General features: G+C 54.2%; 2 protein-coding genes across 2 annotated transcripts; both read left to right on the forward strand.

Moving 5' to 3' along the window:
- Window positions 1-3,386: 3,386 nt before the first annotated feature.
- On the forward strand, window positions 3,387-4,235 carry GLRG_01237 (uncharacterized protein; the record flags this gene model as incomplete). Its single annotated transcript, XM_008091922.1, has 2 exons — window positions 3,387-3,422; window positions 3,942-4,235. 2 exons carry the CDS (start codon window positions 3,387-3,389, stop codon window positions 4,233-4,235), a joined length of 330 nt encoding a protein of 109 aa, XP_008090113.1.
- Window positions 4,236-8,045: 3,810 nt separating this feature from the next.
- Window positions 8,046-8,883, forward strand: GLRG_01238 (HMG box protein; the record flags this gene model as incomplete). Its single annotated transcript, XM_008091923.1, has 1 exon — window positions 8,046-8,883. A coding segment is annotated over exon 1 (567 nt), but the record flags the coding sequence as incomplete, so codon positions are not given.
- Window positions 8,884-12,265: the final 3,382 nt, after the last annotated feature.

Here is a 12,265-nt window from a genome sequence, read left to right on the forward strand (position 1 = left end):
GGCGACGGGCGGCGGCGACTCACCCATGCGAAAGTCCCAAGGACGGCTGACAGAAGAAGACTGGGGGTGGGTGGCCTGCCACTGGCAGGCTGCCAGTGGGATTGAGTGACCACAGAACGAAAACAGACGAATGATTGACCGCCGTATGGCTACGGGTGGGGCAGGGAGTGTGAGCCTGAGAGATGGGATCTGCTGTGGTTGGTCGAGGTAGAACTTTGCTCTCTCTTACCCATGCTTACCCAGCAACAGTACCTACCTAGCCAGGCAAGTATCTACCCACCTAGGTTGCTAGGTAAGATACTTGGTCTACTGTCGATGCCGCTAATGCTGGAAGAGGCTAGTCTCAGGTGAGAATGATACCTATAGGCAGCATCCACCAAGTTCTCATCCCGTCCGTCCTAGTGCCTTTTTCTCCTCACCCGCACCTAATTTTCTACACCCTCCTCCTTCACTCACTCACTCACTCACTCCCCTTCCAATCCAGTCCAACTACTAAGAGGCCGCCGCCGCTATTCTGCTGCGCTTGGCTGCGCCTCAAGCTGTCTGTCTGTCTGTCGCTTCGCTCTTTCCATCTTTGCTTCACGGTCCGAAGCAAACCACTAAAGCAACCGCACCAGCTCACCATCTGATGACTTTCTAGCGCGTTCCTCTGCCATGCCATGCCATGCCATGCCATGCCGCGCCGCGCGACTGGCTAAGCCAGCCTTGCCTGTCCGGGGTCGCAAGGGGAATGGTTTCTCCTCATCTCACAGGGCACCGTTGCCTCTTACGAGCTGCCTTTCTCCCATTGCTTGCTCGTCTTGTCTCCTTTGGGCATGGCCTTGTTACCTTTGGGGTCTCCCCCCCTCGCTGCCGCTACCGCCACCGCTACCTGTCCATCATCACCTGCATCGCCTGCATCGCCTGCATCGCCTCCATCGCGCCGCCGGTAGCATGCCATGCTGTGCCGTGCAATGTCGTGCTATGCCGTACTGTTCCTCTTTCTCTCTCCCTCCGTATAGCTTCTATAGTAATGTGCACCTCGGATTGAGAGTCATGGTTCAGAGGAATGGCACGGGAGGGGAGGGCAACGGGCGTGCCTTGTCCCGATCCAGACCAGCAACACACGCTGGGTGCCAGGTGTCTGTCGGCAGGAGGCTAGTCAACACGATGGAGGCGAAGCAATCACCAGTAGTAAGCCATTATTGCACCTCTGCCCGTCTGTGCCAACGTCTGTGCTGGTGACTCTGGTTGTTTTCCTCTGTCCCCTTCACTACGCAGTGCTCGTGCGACTCGTCCACTCGGGGCTCAGCCCATGACGGAGGCACCACACCCACACCGTCCAGTCCCGGACAACCACTTGGCTCAGCTTCATGCGGCCGGACTCTTGGGCTCTTGGGCTTTTCCGTCCTCCTCCTTTGCCTTTGCTTGTGACACTTTTCAGCAGAAAGAAGAGCTGCTGCCCCGTCGGGCCGGCGCTCGGGTGACAAGCAGCAGTGTCGGTTGCCCTCCTTTTTTTTTCCTTTTTCCTTCTTTCCTCTGTCTCTGTCCTATATTGTTGGCTCGCACGGATCAAAGTCCAAAGTCGAAAGGGCCAGATAAAGACTCGAGAGCAACAGGCTCCAATACTCGGAGACAAACATGTCCTGCCAACCAAAGCTTCATGTTTCCGCCCCGCGGGCGTTCGTCTCTCCGCGCCCAACTGTTCCCTCTTGCTGCCCCCTCCACCCCCTGCTAGCACTCTTGGGCAATAACGTCGACAGCAGGGTGTTGCGGGGACATGAAATCGGGAGGCAGTGGTCGTCGATAACTTTGAGTTGAGCCACCGCCCAAAGTAACCATCCAACCGCCCCCCATCGGCACACATTGGTCATGCACGGACTTGTGGGCTGAAAGGATGCTCTGCCTACTCACTACTACCTAATACTACCTAACCTACCTTACCTTACTTTACCTACCAACATCATACGCGAGAGGTATGCAGCAAGCACCCTATGCAGAGAGAGGGAGAGGGAGAGACGTTTCGTGCCTTTGGGCTGTATCCCGGCCGCACCCGATTTTCTAGTCTCGCTACCTGCCGTGCTACCTACCCTATGATCACCAATGAGTCGATCCTCTCGACCCATTCGTAGGTAGCGAAAAAATAAAATAAAATAAAAAAGACTTCGTCACATGGCCTCCTCCGTGGGCGTTGAATACGTACTTGCCGGCCGTGCTTTGTGTCGGTATCGCCAACACCTAAACCTCCTTCGGCCATTTATCTGGCCGGCATCTCCAAGGTCCCGAAGCTGCACACGCAATCGTCTCATGTTGCATGACGACTACAGGTCTGTCATCGTCGTCGTCGTCGTCGTCGTCGTCCGTGGAGAGTCTCTGGAACTTTGCGAGCTGCGGCGAGAACTGTTCAAACATCGACAAACTTTCGACAACCCTCGTCATGCACACACACAACCTTGTGTGCATTGAGGATCAAAAGCTCCAAAGTCCCAACTGGCGCCCGTCCTCCCCCCCTCCAAAAAATCGACCTTTCCCATCTCGGCCGGATGATGAAGGACCCTGTTCCCATTTGAACCCACGTTATGCGGTCATGGGTTTGACAACACCCCTGCCTCTCTCCCTTGGGCGTCTTTCCGTCGCCCATGCTGACCTTGCCCCGTGGCAGGCTATGCCGAAAGAGGCGTAGGTGTGGTGCGGATGTGGTATTCGTACAGCGCTTTAGCGAGGACTGAGGCGCCCAGCGTGCCGGCACCTCACCGGTGGAGGTCTGAAGTCCGTCCTGAATGCAAAGCTCTACGTAGTGTCCGTAGTAGGTAGTAGGTTCGCTCCGCTAGGCCAAGCCACAACGGCAGCATCGTCTCCGCGACACTAGAAACGACCGGCTGCTAACCGTGGTTACATCAGCCAGAGAGACCTGACGGCCGTTCAAGACATGGTTTCAAGCCTGTGCCGTACGTAGTGCACGGGGGTTTTCGAACCACCGCTTTCTCTCTCCCATGACAGGGGTTCAAGTACAATAACTTCGAGAAAAGGAAAAAAAGAAAGAACCCACCGTGGAAAAAGTAAAAAAAAAAACAAAAAAAAAAACATCACCCACCGTTCACGGTATGGATCTGCTGCCGCTGCCGAGATGATTACCTAGCTCGGTGATAAAGTTACGTTTGGTAAATCAAAAAAAGGGCGGCATCTAGATACAAATCGTGGGATGTTTGGGGGCCTGGCGTCTCCTTTCTTATTTCTCCGACTCGCGTGCCCCTCGATCCCTAGAAAACATGCCCTGCAACTACCTAGTGTACACTACGTAGACTCTGCTTCGGAAGAGAGAGCCAGATATTCACTTGGTATGCTGGGGCTGAATCTGTTGTCCCTCGACTGTTGTCCCGACACTCGGAGGCTACCGAACCGTCACCATGGCAGCGGCCGTTGGGCCAGATCTTGGGGCCAAGGTTTGATGGCGCTGCCTGTTGTTGTCATTGTCATGAATATAGGAATCCTCACGATGATGATGCTGCTGCCCTTGCCCTGCGCTAGCGTTGAGGAGGAGATTGCGGCGAGTCAGTCATGGATAAGAACAATTCGGAGACAGCAAACGTTAAATCAGATCAACCCCAGCAGAGGAGCTCTGTCTCAAATAAAACGAAACTTTTTTCTATGGGGTGGAGAGTCCCATCTTCTGCCTCTTGGGGCAATCGTCGCATTTCCTCCGAAATCTGCTGGACCTGGGCTGAGTCCCGCTCAGCAAACCAGGGGCGCCGGGGTCGACAGCGCGGATCCCAGGGTCCCCGTCACTGGTCTTGGCTTTTTGTTGTCTGAATGCACCTCTAGCATTCTGCAAGGGAGGGATGCTGGGAGATCGGAGTTGCGGGCTCCCTACCGCTGCTGGTTGGCTGAAACAACAGTTTCTCGTGTCCATTTTTGGCGTCTTCTGACATGTCCCCATGTTCTCTTCTTGTCTTGCAGCATAGGAAAAGCCAGCTGCGGACTATAGCTCGTCATACATGGTAAGCAATTCTTACCGAATCGTCGACGACATCTCAGATGGTCCATCACATCACAAACCAACGAGGGAGCTGATGCCGCCGCCACTGCTGCTGCTGCTGCTGTCTAGCGCGGCCAATGACGAATACTACACTGACTGGTTCAACATCCACACAGGCCAGCCGGGCGCGTGTGTCAAGGGTCGCCTGTTGGTGGCCCGCGTGGTCCGCTTCTTTGTGCCTGACCGCCTTGCCCTCCTGGCAACCGTGTCAGATTATTAAGGGTGGCCTACAAACACAGGGCACATTGGGATCAGCACGTCAAACTGTCATGGAGCCTGTCTTTATCGACTGGAAGCGGTGTGAAGTAGCAGCAGCAGCAGCAGCAGCGAAATAACCTTCCGAGGAGAGATAGCAAGTGGGTTCGTTGCGCCCTGCTGGGCGAGTGATGGGCGATGGGGGCGTTCGATTCGTGCAAGAAGCCAGGTCAGGCAAACAAGGTCAGTACCCGGAGGAGGGCGACCACTGGTCTCGCTCAGTCGTCCCTTTGTGCCCCCGAAGGGACCGTTGTCCGAAGTCTTGAGGCAAGAATGCAGGAACAGGCGGCGTGGGGAGGGAGCACCACAGGTCGGCGGTGCAGGTCAGTCGAGAGATAGTCGCAACATTCTGACGCCCTCGGACGGACGCCTTTCGGCCCGTCTGCGCACTCTGGTCCATACAGCCAGTCATTTTTTGCCGACGAGTAAAGTTGCAAAGTCGATGTGTGTCTCGGTCGGTTGGCTAGCGATAGAGACAGCTTGCAGCCCAAGCCTCTGACGGGGGGCAGGCTGAAGCCGGACTTCATGCAGAGAGACCATGGCAGAGAGCATCACGACCTTGCCGGATAGGGCAAGGCGGGTTTCTATTCTTAAATAACCTTCTTTCAGTCTGGTCGTCTGCGTATGCGAGGCTGCTTCGGCCGAACCATACATACGTTTATAGTAGCTGTATCCGTACAGCGAGGAACTTTGTGTGTGCTGAAGGATCCTCTCGATCGCCGGAAGAGCCCAACTGCTGGCTGGCTCTCGGGGGTACATTGGACAATGGTATTTGCTGATCTGGAGATGGCTAATATTGGCCCGTCTCCTCGGTGTGTCGTCAGCGCTGTCATGCGCGTGTCGTGTGCATTGATTGAAGCCGGTGGCTGAAAGAAACAAAGCAACGTTCCATGGCCCACTGTTGATCGAGGCAGTATTTTTGGACATGCCACTCGCTTCATCTCCGGGCGACTATTTGGCGATCGGCGTCGTCGACGAATCTCATTCGGGCGCAAAGGTGATGCTGCCGGCCGGGACGTATCCAAGTCGTAATGAAGTAAACTCTTCGTGGCAGGGACCTTTTTTTCGTGTCCCTGTAGATAACTGATCTGACATTAATTCCCCACTGCCGTCTTCAGATCGGGCGTCGAAAGACGGATGGAGCTGATCAAAGGGAGGGAGGGCATGGCACATGCTGATCGCTGCGTGATGTGATGGTGAGAGCCAGCGGCCATTGGCTCCGTCAAGTATTGGGCAAAGAGGTAACCCTGTGCGCATCATCGACCCGCTTATGTAGGCTGAAGGTTGCCACAGCATGGGTGGGCGTTTTACCGCCACAAACCAAATGGACTACCTACCTAGATAGGTAGCAAGCACACTGGATAGTAAGTGCAGAAGAAAATCTGCTGTCGAAAACCATTTGCTCCAACTCTACAAAAAAATTAAAAAAATAATAATAATAAAAAATCTCGTAATCAAAGTCTGGCTGCTAGGAGAGATCGTGAGGCTCTCTCTCTCCCTCCCTCTCTCTCAGATGTGCGTGGGTCCTTCATTTTCGCTCGCCACAGAGCTAGGGTAACGGAGTCTCGGAGACAAATGTATTCCGCACTGACCCGCCATTGTTGTGCAGTGTGTGTGTGTACGCTAGCAACTAGGTACTGCATTGCTGCAGTGCAGCCAGCATTGTGCAGATAGGCAGGCGGTGGCCACAAGCAGCATCAAGGTCGGCCCAGTGGATTGAGGGCGGTGAAATGGGTAGGCAAGGCGCCGAGCTACTGTAAATGTGCGGCATGCAGGACTCAGCTGAGCAGCGGGTTGGTCAGTGGCCGTTCGCATCAGTCGTAGGACGCAGATGCAGAGTCAGACAGACGATGCCAATCAGTAAGGCGGATGGGCTCGATGGACGACATTTGGCTGATGTGACGCATGACCCCCCCCCCCCCCCCCCCCCCCCCCGGGCTTCACCCTACTACTACGTAGTGAACCAAGAAGGGCTTGACCAGGGTCTCCAAGGTTCGCTCCACGTCGACGACTCTTTGGTGCGGAGACGATGCTACCTACCTAGGTAGACGGTACACTAGTTACTCTACGCGATGAACCTTTGGCAATAAGAGTGGTTTATCCGCGGCAAGTTCGAACCGGGGACAGGCATGTCAATTTCTAGTTTATGACCCGAGGAGGGGGGACATGTTGACGTGTGCCAAACGGGCGTCTCGTTGGCCGAGAGAGGCTGTCACGGGTTCATCACCACAGTCCCTTTATTGCCGGCCGGGGATTCAAAAGGAGGGATGGCCAGGACACTACTCCGTAGACAAGGGGACTGATGGCGTGGTTGTTGCTGACGGAGCAGCTCATCAGCCGGGGAGGGGTGAACAGGTACTGCGACTGCTGCCGACAATTATCGTTAATTATCGTTGATTGCTAGGTTGTTGGCAGTTCTGCTGGGCTTCTGGAAAATGCACAGGGCCGTCGGTCCCCGCTGCGTCTTGGATTGCACACACCGGGCCCGCGGGGTTCCGCCACTTCAGCGGGGCAAGGGAATGGAGAATGTATGCGGTTGTGTTCCTTGGATCATGGAACGTGGTTGGCCGTTCGCAGCGTGGATGGGGTCACGGAATCGACTCCTTTCGAGACGCAGCAGCATAGCATGAGACCGCCCGTCACCCCAAACAAAACCTTGTCGTGATGGCCGATGTTGTGCATGTTGGCAAGATGCGATCCAAGACAGCGGCGCCAGGCGGGAAAGACATGGGATCGGAAGACGCTGACACATGTCACGACGCTGTCGGGAAAAGTTGAAACTCGACATGCTTCGATTAGCGCATGCAGACTAGAGTGAAAGGCGTGCAAAAGTTCCTGGCCGAGGCCATCTCGACAGTTGGAGTATTGCAATGTTGGATGACCGTAATGACGTCTGCTACGTGTACTTTGTACCTACGTAAGTATGATAGGTATCCTCGGTGACGGGCATTTACATCGTAAGGGGGGTTAGCACATAACGCATGCTCACTCGCTCATGGCGCTAGCTCTCGGGGAAGGGCATCCTAGAGACAGAACAAGTGCGTTGGCTGTCTTGAGTCACCGTTGCCCCGTCTCTTGGCCCTTCCCCAGTCGAGGTAACGTATCTTGTGCTGGACATGCATACCTACATAGTACATAAACTACCTACCTACATACTATGTACAGTAATGCCTACGGCCCTACTGTTACATAAGAGGGCAGGCTGGCTAGGTAGGCAGGGGAAGCTGACTCCTTACCCGCCCAGCCCTGTCTACTACTGCACACTGCAGTTCCACCTACCTTAGTAGCGTGAACTGGCTACTTGAGTACGTACCTAGGTAGGTAGCGTACAGGACATTGCTTCGAGTAGTACACGGGCGAAAGAAAACTCGGTGTACCCAGCCTACCAGAAAAGCTTAGCGCCGACGGCTCTAGAGCAGTGAGCCGATTTGCCGAGAGCTCATTAAGCTGCGCAGGGCCTTCTTTCTGTCTTGGAATTAAAGCTGTGGGCTAAAGTGCAAGGCGAAGGAAAAACCAGGAGGAAACCAGATGGCAAGTGGCTGGTCATTGGCCGTTCCCCCCCCCCCCCCCCCTCCCTCATAGGGTGGGGCTGATGGCTGCCTGCATCTAAATTTAGAATCATCTTGACTGCCTGATCTGGACGCGCTAACCAGCAATGGCCCGGTCGGCGATGGAGACGGGGTAGGAACAGGCGAGGGTTGTTAGGCACACGCTCACTCGGGTGACAAAAAAGAGAGCCGGTTTTTCCCACATCCACACACACCCACCCTCACCCATCACCACTACCACCACTACCACCACTTGCCGCGATGGGCCACAAGGCTTTTGATACACCAAAAAAGGCGCGATTACGAGGCGCTCACGAGTTTCTTGAAGCCAAGGGTATTGATTACAAGAAAAAGGACCTTTTTGCCTTTTTTGAGGTATCCGAGAGACGGGGCCGTGCTATTCTTGCCGACCGTGAGGGGTCCGACCGTACACACCACAACAACCAAGAAAAACGTGGCCGGAAACGCCTAATCCAAGACGCCAACCTTGATACTGTTGAAAGTTTATACGATACTGAGGGCTTTGAGGCAAAGCGCTTGCCATGGGCATCCTTGCCGACCGAGGCAGGCATTCCTAATGCCTCTAAGCGCACTATCCAGAGGGCATTAAAGCGTCAACAGATTAGCAAGCGGATTGCAAAGCAAGTTACCCACGTGGATAAAGATACTGCCTATCGACGTCTTCAGCATGCAGAGAACGCTCTTCGGCTTCGGCCTGAGCCATCTGATTGGCATGACCAAGTCTTTTCCGACAAATGCCACTTTAGCTTTGCTGATAAGCGTCCAGCACATATCGCTCAAAAACCTAGAACACGTCACGATCCTTCTAATCTCTAAGAGCAAAGAGAGCCTAACGACAACAAGAGGAAGGCTATCCATTACTAGGCAGCTATTAGATTCAACTTCAAGAGCGACCTTATCTAGTATAACGTGCCTACTAACTATAACGGCAAGATAACCTAGTAGGTCTATATTAATACTATTCTTAAGCCTCACGTAAAGCAGTAGATAGAGGAAGCTTATAATAAGGGCAAGCACTTTACTCTTAAAGAGGTTAATAACTCTAGCCATAGCCCAAGTAGCCATAACAAGGTACAGGCCTAGAAGGACCAAAATAGGCTAGATTATTAGTTTAATTGCCCTAAATCGCCAGATCTTTCACCCATTAAGAATGCATAGTCAGCCCCAAAGCAGTATGTACAAAGCACACCACATTAGGATAAAGACCACCTGAAATTCCTTGTAGAGGAGGCCTGGCATAATTTAGATCAATCTACTATTAATAAATAGATTAAATCGATGCTAAAGAGGTTGCGGCAGGTAATTAAGTTAGGAGGTAAAATGACAGGCTTCTAAATTGATAGGGTTTATGGTGCTTTGGTGGTGCTGGCCCGACCGGCTCTCTTTTTTGTCACCCGAGTGGACGCTGCACGCCTGCCACTAGGCAGGTACTAGTGCTGGTGGCACCCGCCTCTCTTTTTCCCTTTTCTTCACCACCCCACGTACCTACCTACCTAGGAACCTCTGGGTACGGTAGATAGGTACGTGCCCACTCAACTGCAGAGTGCTACTTACCACACAATGCGTACCCGCGGTACCTTACCATCCTACCTAACCTACCTCGGTCTAGCGCCGCGATGAAATCAGTGCTGCGTGCTACTACTTCCCCATGACTGCTCTTTCCAGCAGCTCGCAGTCCTTCGTTCTTTCTATTTTCCCCTTTTTTATCATCAAATTTCTCTTTCTCAACATTCACATACGTAGTCTCTCGCCCGCAGCAATACCGCCCTCAACCTTGCTCGGGAAACAGTGCTTCGTTAATCCTCCGCTACCTTTGATGTCGGGCTCTTAGTCCGAGGTCCGACTACAGCTCTGCCGGCCCGGCCCCACTATCTCCAATTCAACTCCTCCACTATCCCATATCCTTCCAGCCGATTCTTTCTCATGGTCCATCGCAGCCCCTTCACTCACGTTGGCTTGTTTGGGGGCGGAGGGGGTTGGTTCTCTTTGATAACTTCTGTCTTGGATTCCAGCCAATTCTTCAGAGGCCACCGCCATCCCGTCCCGAGGTCCGTTCCTGGCCAGTCGATGCCGGTATTCCTGGTCCACTTGTCGCCGTGTGCCGTTTCTCCTTTGCAAGGACCATATCCCCGTCATATGTGCTTCCCCTTGACCCACTCCAGCCTCAGCGACGTCGCCCTGCGCCGGCTACTTGCATCCCGCAATGTTGCATATCGCGACCAAGAGGCCAAGAGTGACATCCATCAAACATTTGCAGATACTTGTTCAATACTCACTCATCCGTGACCAGGGCTCTGACACTTCACGACATGACAAGCGCTCCAAGCTAACAGCGGCCAACTGCTGTTTCCGTTGAACGAACCAAGACCCAAGTGCCTTGACCACCTCTTCGCAGCAAAGCTGTCGTGGTCTTGATTGTTTCCTTGACCCTAACCTCGGGAGCTTCGCTCCCTCGTGGCTTTCCAAGACATGATTTGACCTGATCAACCCAGGGCCTTTTTCTTGACCCGCCCTCCCTATATTATGCCGAGCAGAATAGGACTCTCTGGTTACATTGTCTTTGCTTTCCCTGTCCCGGTCTCTTAGCAGAACGTAAATCGCCCCTTGACTGGTAATGGTCAGATCCGCCATCTGCCCATATCCCCTCAACCCTCAACGAGAACTCTCCCTCCCCCCCCCCACCTTCTGAGCAGCCACCCTTTTCAGCTTCTGCGTCCCGGCCGGGCGCTTAAACCGATCTCGCGACGGCTCCCTGCACCCGAGACTATCGATCATCGTGCAACGTTGTACGGCCTCTACCTTGCGGCATCAGCCTCAGAAAATAGCCTGACCGGTTTTCTTCTGCGTGGGTTCTTCAGCGCGCCCGGAGCTGCTGAGCGCAAGACGAGCACCCCTTGCTTGGTTCACCACTTCGGCGGTGTGCCGATGTGCGTTAAGAGTACTTCTGCATGCTCCAAATCCGGCGGGATCATCGCTCGCCATGACTATGGTGCGTGCCTTCCAGCTTCACGGTCACTAATAGAGCTCAAGGTGGGTCGGAAGCCGTGTGTGCCTTGGTGATATGCCCCGGTGATGAGTACCCTGGATCGTGGTCTCTCATCTTCCAAGATAGTTTTTGCCGGCAGATTCGTAAGAGTGCTATTGGTCTGATAAACCATTATATCATGTAGAGGGTATTGGCGCGGAACCCCATCGACGGTCGGCTGAAGTCGTCCTTCCTTGGAAAAGGCGGTCCCTCCAAGGGCGCTCGACATGGACTCCCAGTGTCCCAGATCGTCGAAAAGCCTTATGCTCTAGCCCGGGAGTCCCTCGCGACCCCCTCCGAGGGCTTGCTCGGTGAAACCAAGGGCTTAGTGTAGTTGAGCTCCCGTTGGCAGGGTTCAGTTGTTTGTCACCACGGCCCTCTCCGAACGATCTCCAGGTCATAAACTAACTAATGCCGGACAGACATACGAGCAACCAGGTGAGAATCTACAGTACCATGGAAGTTTCCGCCGTGTATTCGACAGGCCTGTTCTGGAGGAGCCCTACGAGGGATAGGGCTTGGCTGACTCCAGATAAAGCTTCTTCACAATGCGTGTTCGCCACCTTGACGTGGAACGTACGCCCCCTCAAGGAAATAACACGGGCTGACGGCAACCTTGGAGGCGGTGGTCTCGCGCGAGGCTTTAACTCAAAATATACTCTATTCTGGTCGTTCTATGGGGAGACGGGGAGAATCGGGATGGTTTGGTTGGTCCGTCGGAGGCGACATCGCACACGTGCACGCCAACCACTGGTCTCTCGTCTTGGAGGCCAGAGCCAACGTCAATGGGGCACGGCGTCACACCGGTGTGGCACGTTACTAAGGCCCACCTCCTGCCAACCGTACCGTCACAAGGATTGGGCAAAGTGCGAGTCCGTCTGTCACATTACTGGATCCCAGCAAAGTCTGTTCACGTCTCTCTCGCCAGCCTCTCGTCGCCGGGTCGGTCTAGAACCTGGGCACCAAATTGAAAGACGGCAATGACTTTCGCGAGCGGCTGCGGAGGAGGGCATGTTTACACTTTGTCTACGAGTCAGGGCAGTCCGTCCGGATTTTCGCCTTCTCAAGAGCCTCTGACCCATGACGGCTTATTTGGATGTGCCAAGTGTATGCCGCTAATGAGCATCCGAGAGTATGGGTCAGCTAAAAAAACGGGGAAATACGCGCTCCCCGGGTAACGTCAAAAAATGAAAAAGGAGTAGGGGGTTGCTGGCCACCTTTTGAACGTTGGTCGGGTCTCGACACCGGCGCACCCCGGCCGAGTTGTAGGACGGCGGCGGCGGTGAACCCAGCATGTTCGGCATCCTCGAGCCAGAGGGGAGGTGCCGTGAGGCGGCACAGCCCCTTTATTGTTTCGAGGGTTTGAACTATCGGACCAGAGGGGGGCACTATCGGACCAAA

The sequence above is a fragment of the Colletotrichum graminicola genome (assembly GCF_000149035.1).
Source record: "Colletotrichum graminicola M1.001 genomic scaffold supercont1.3, whole genome shotgun sequence".
Classification (NCBI taxonomy): domain Eukaryota; kingdom Fungi; phylum Ascomycota; class Sordariomycetes; order Glomerellales; family Glomerellaceae; genus Colletotrichum; species Colletotrichum graminicola.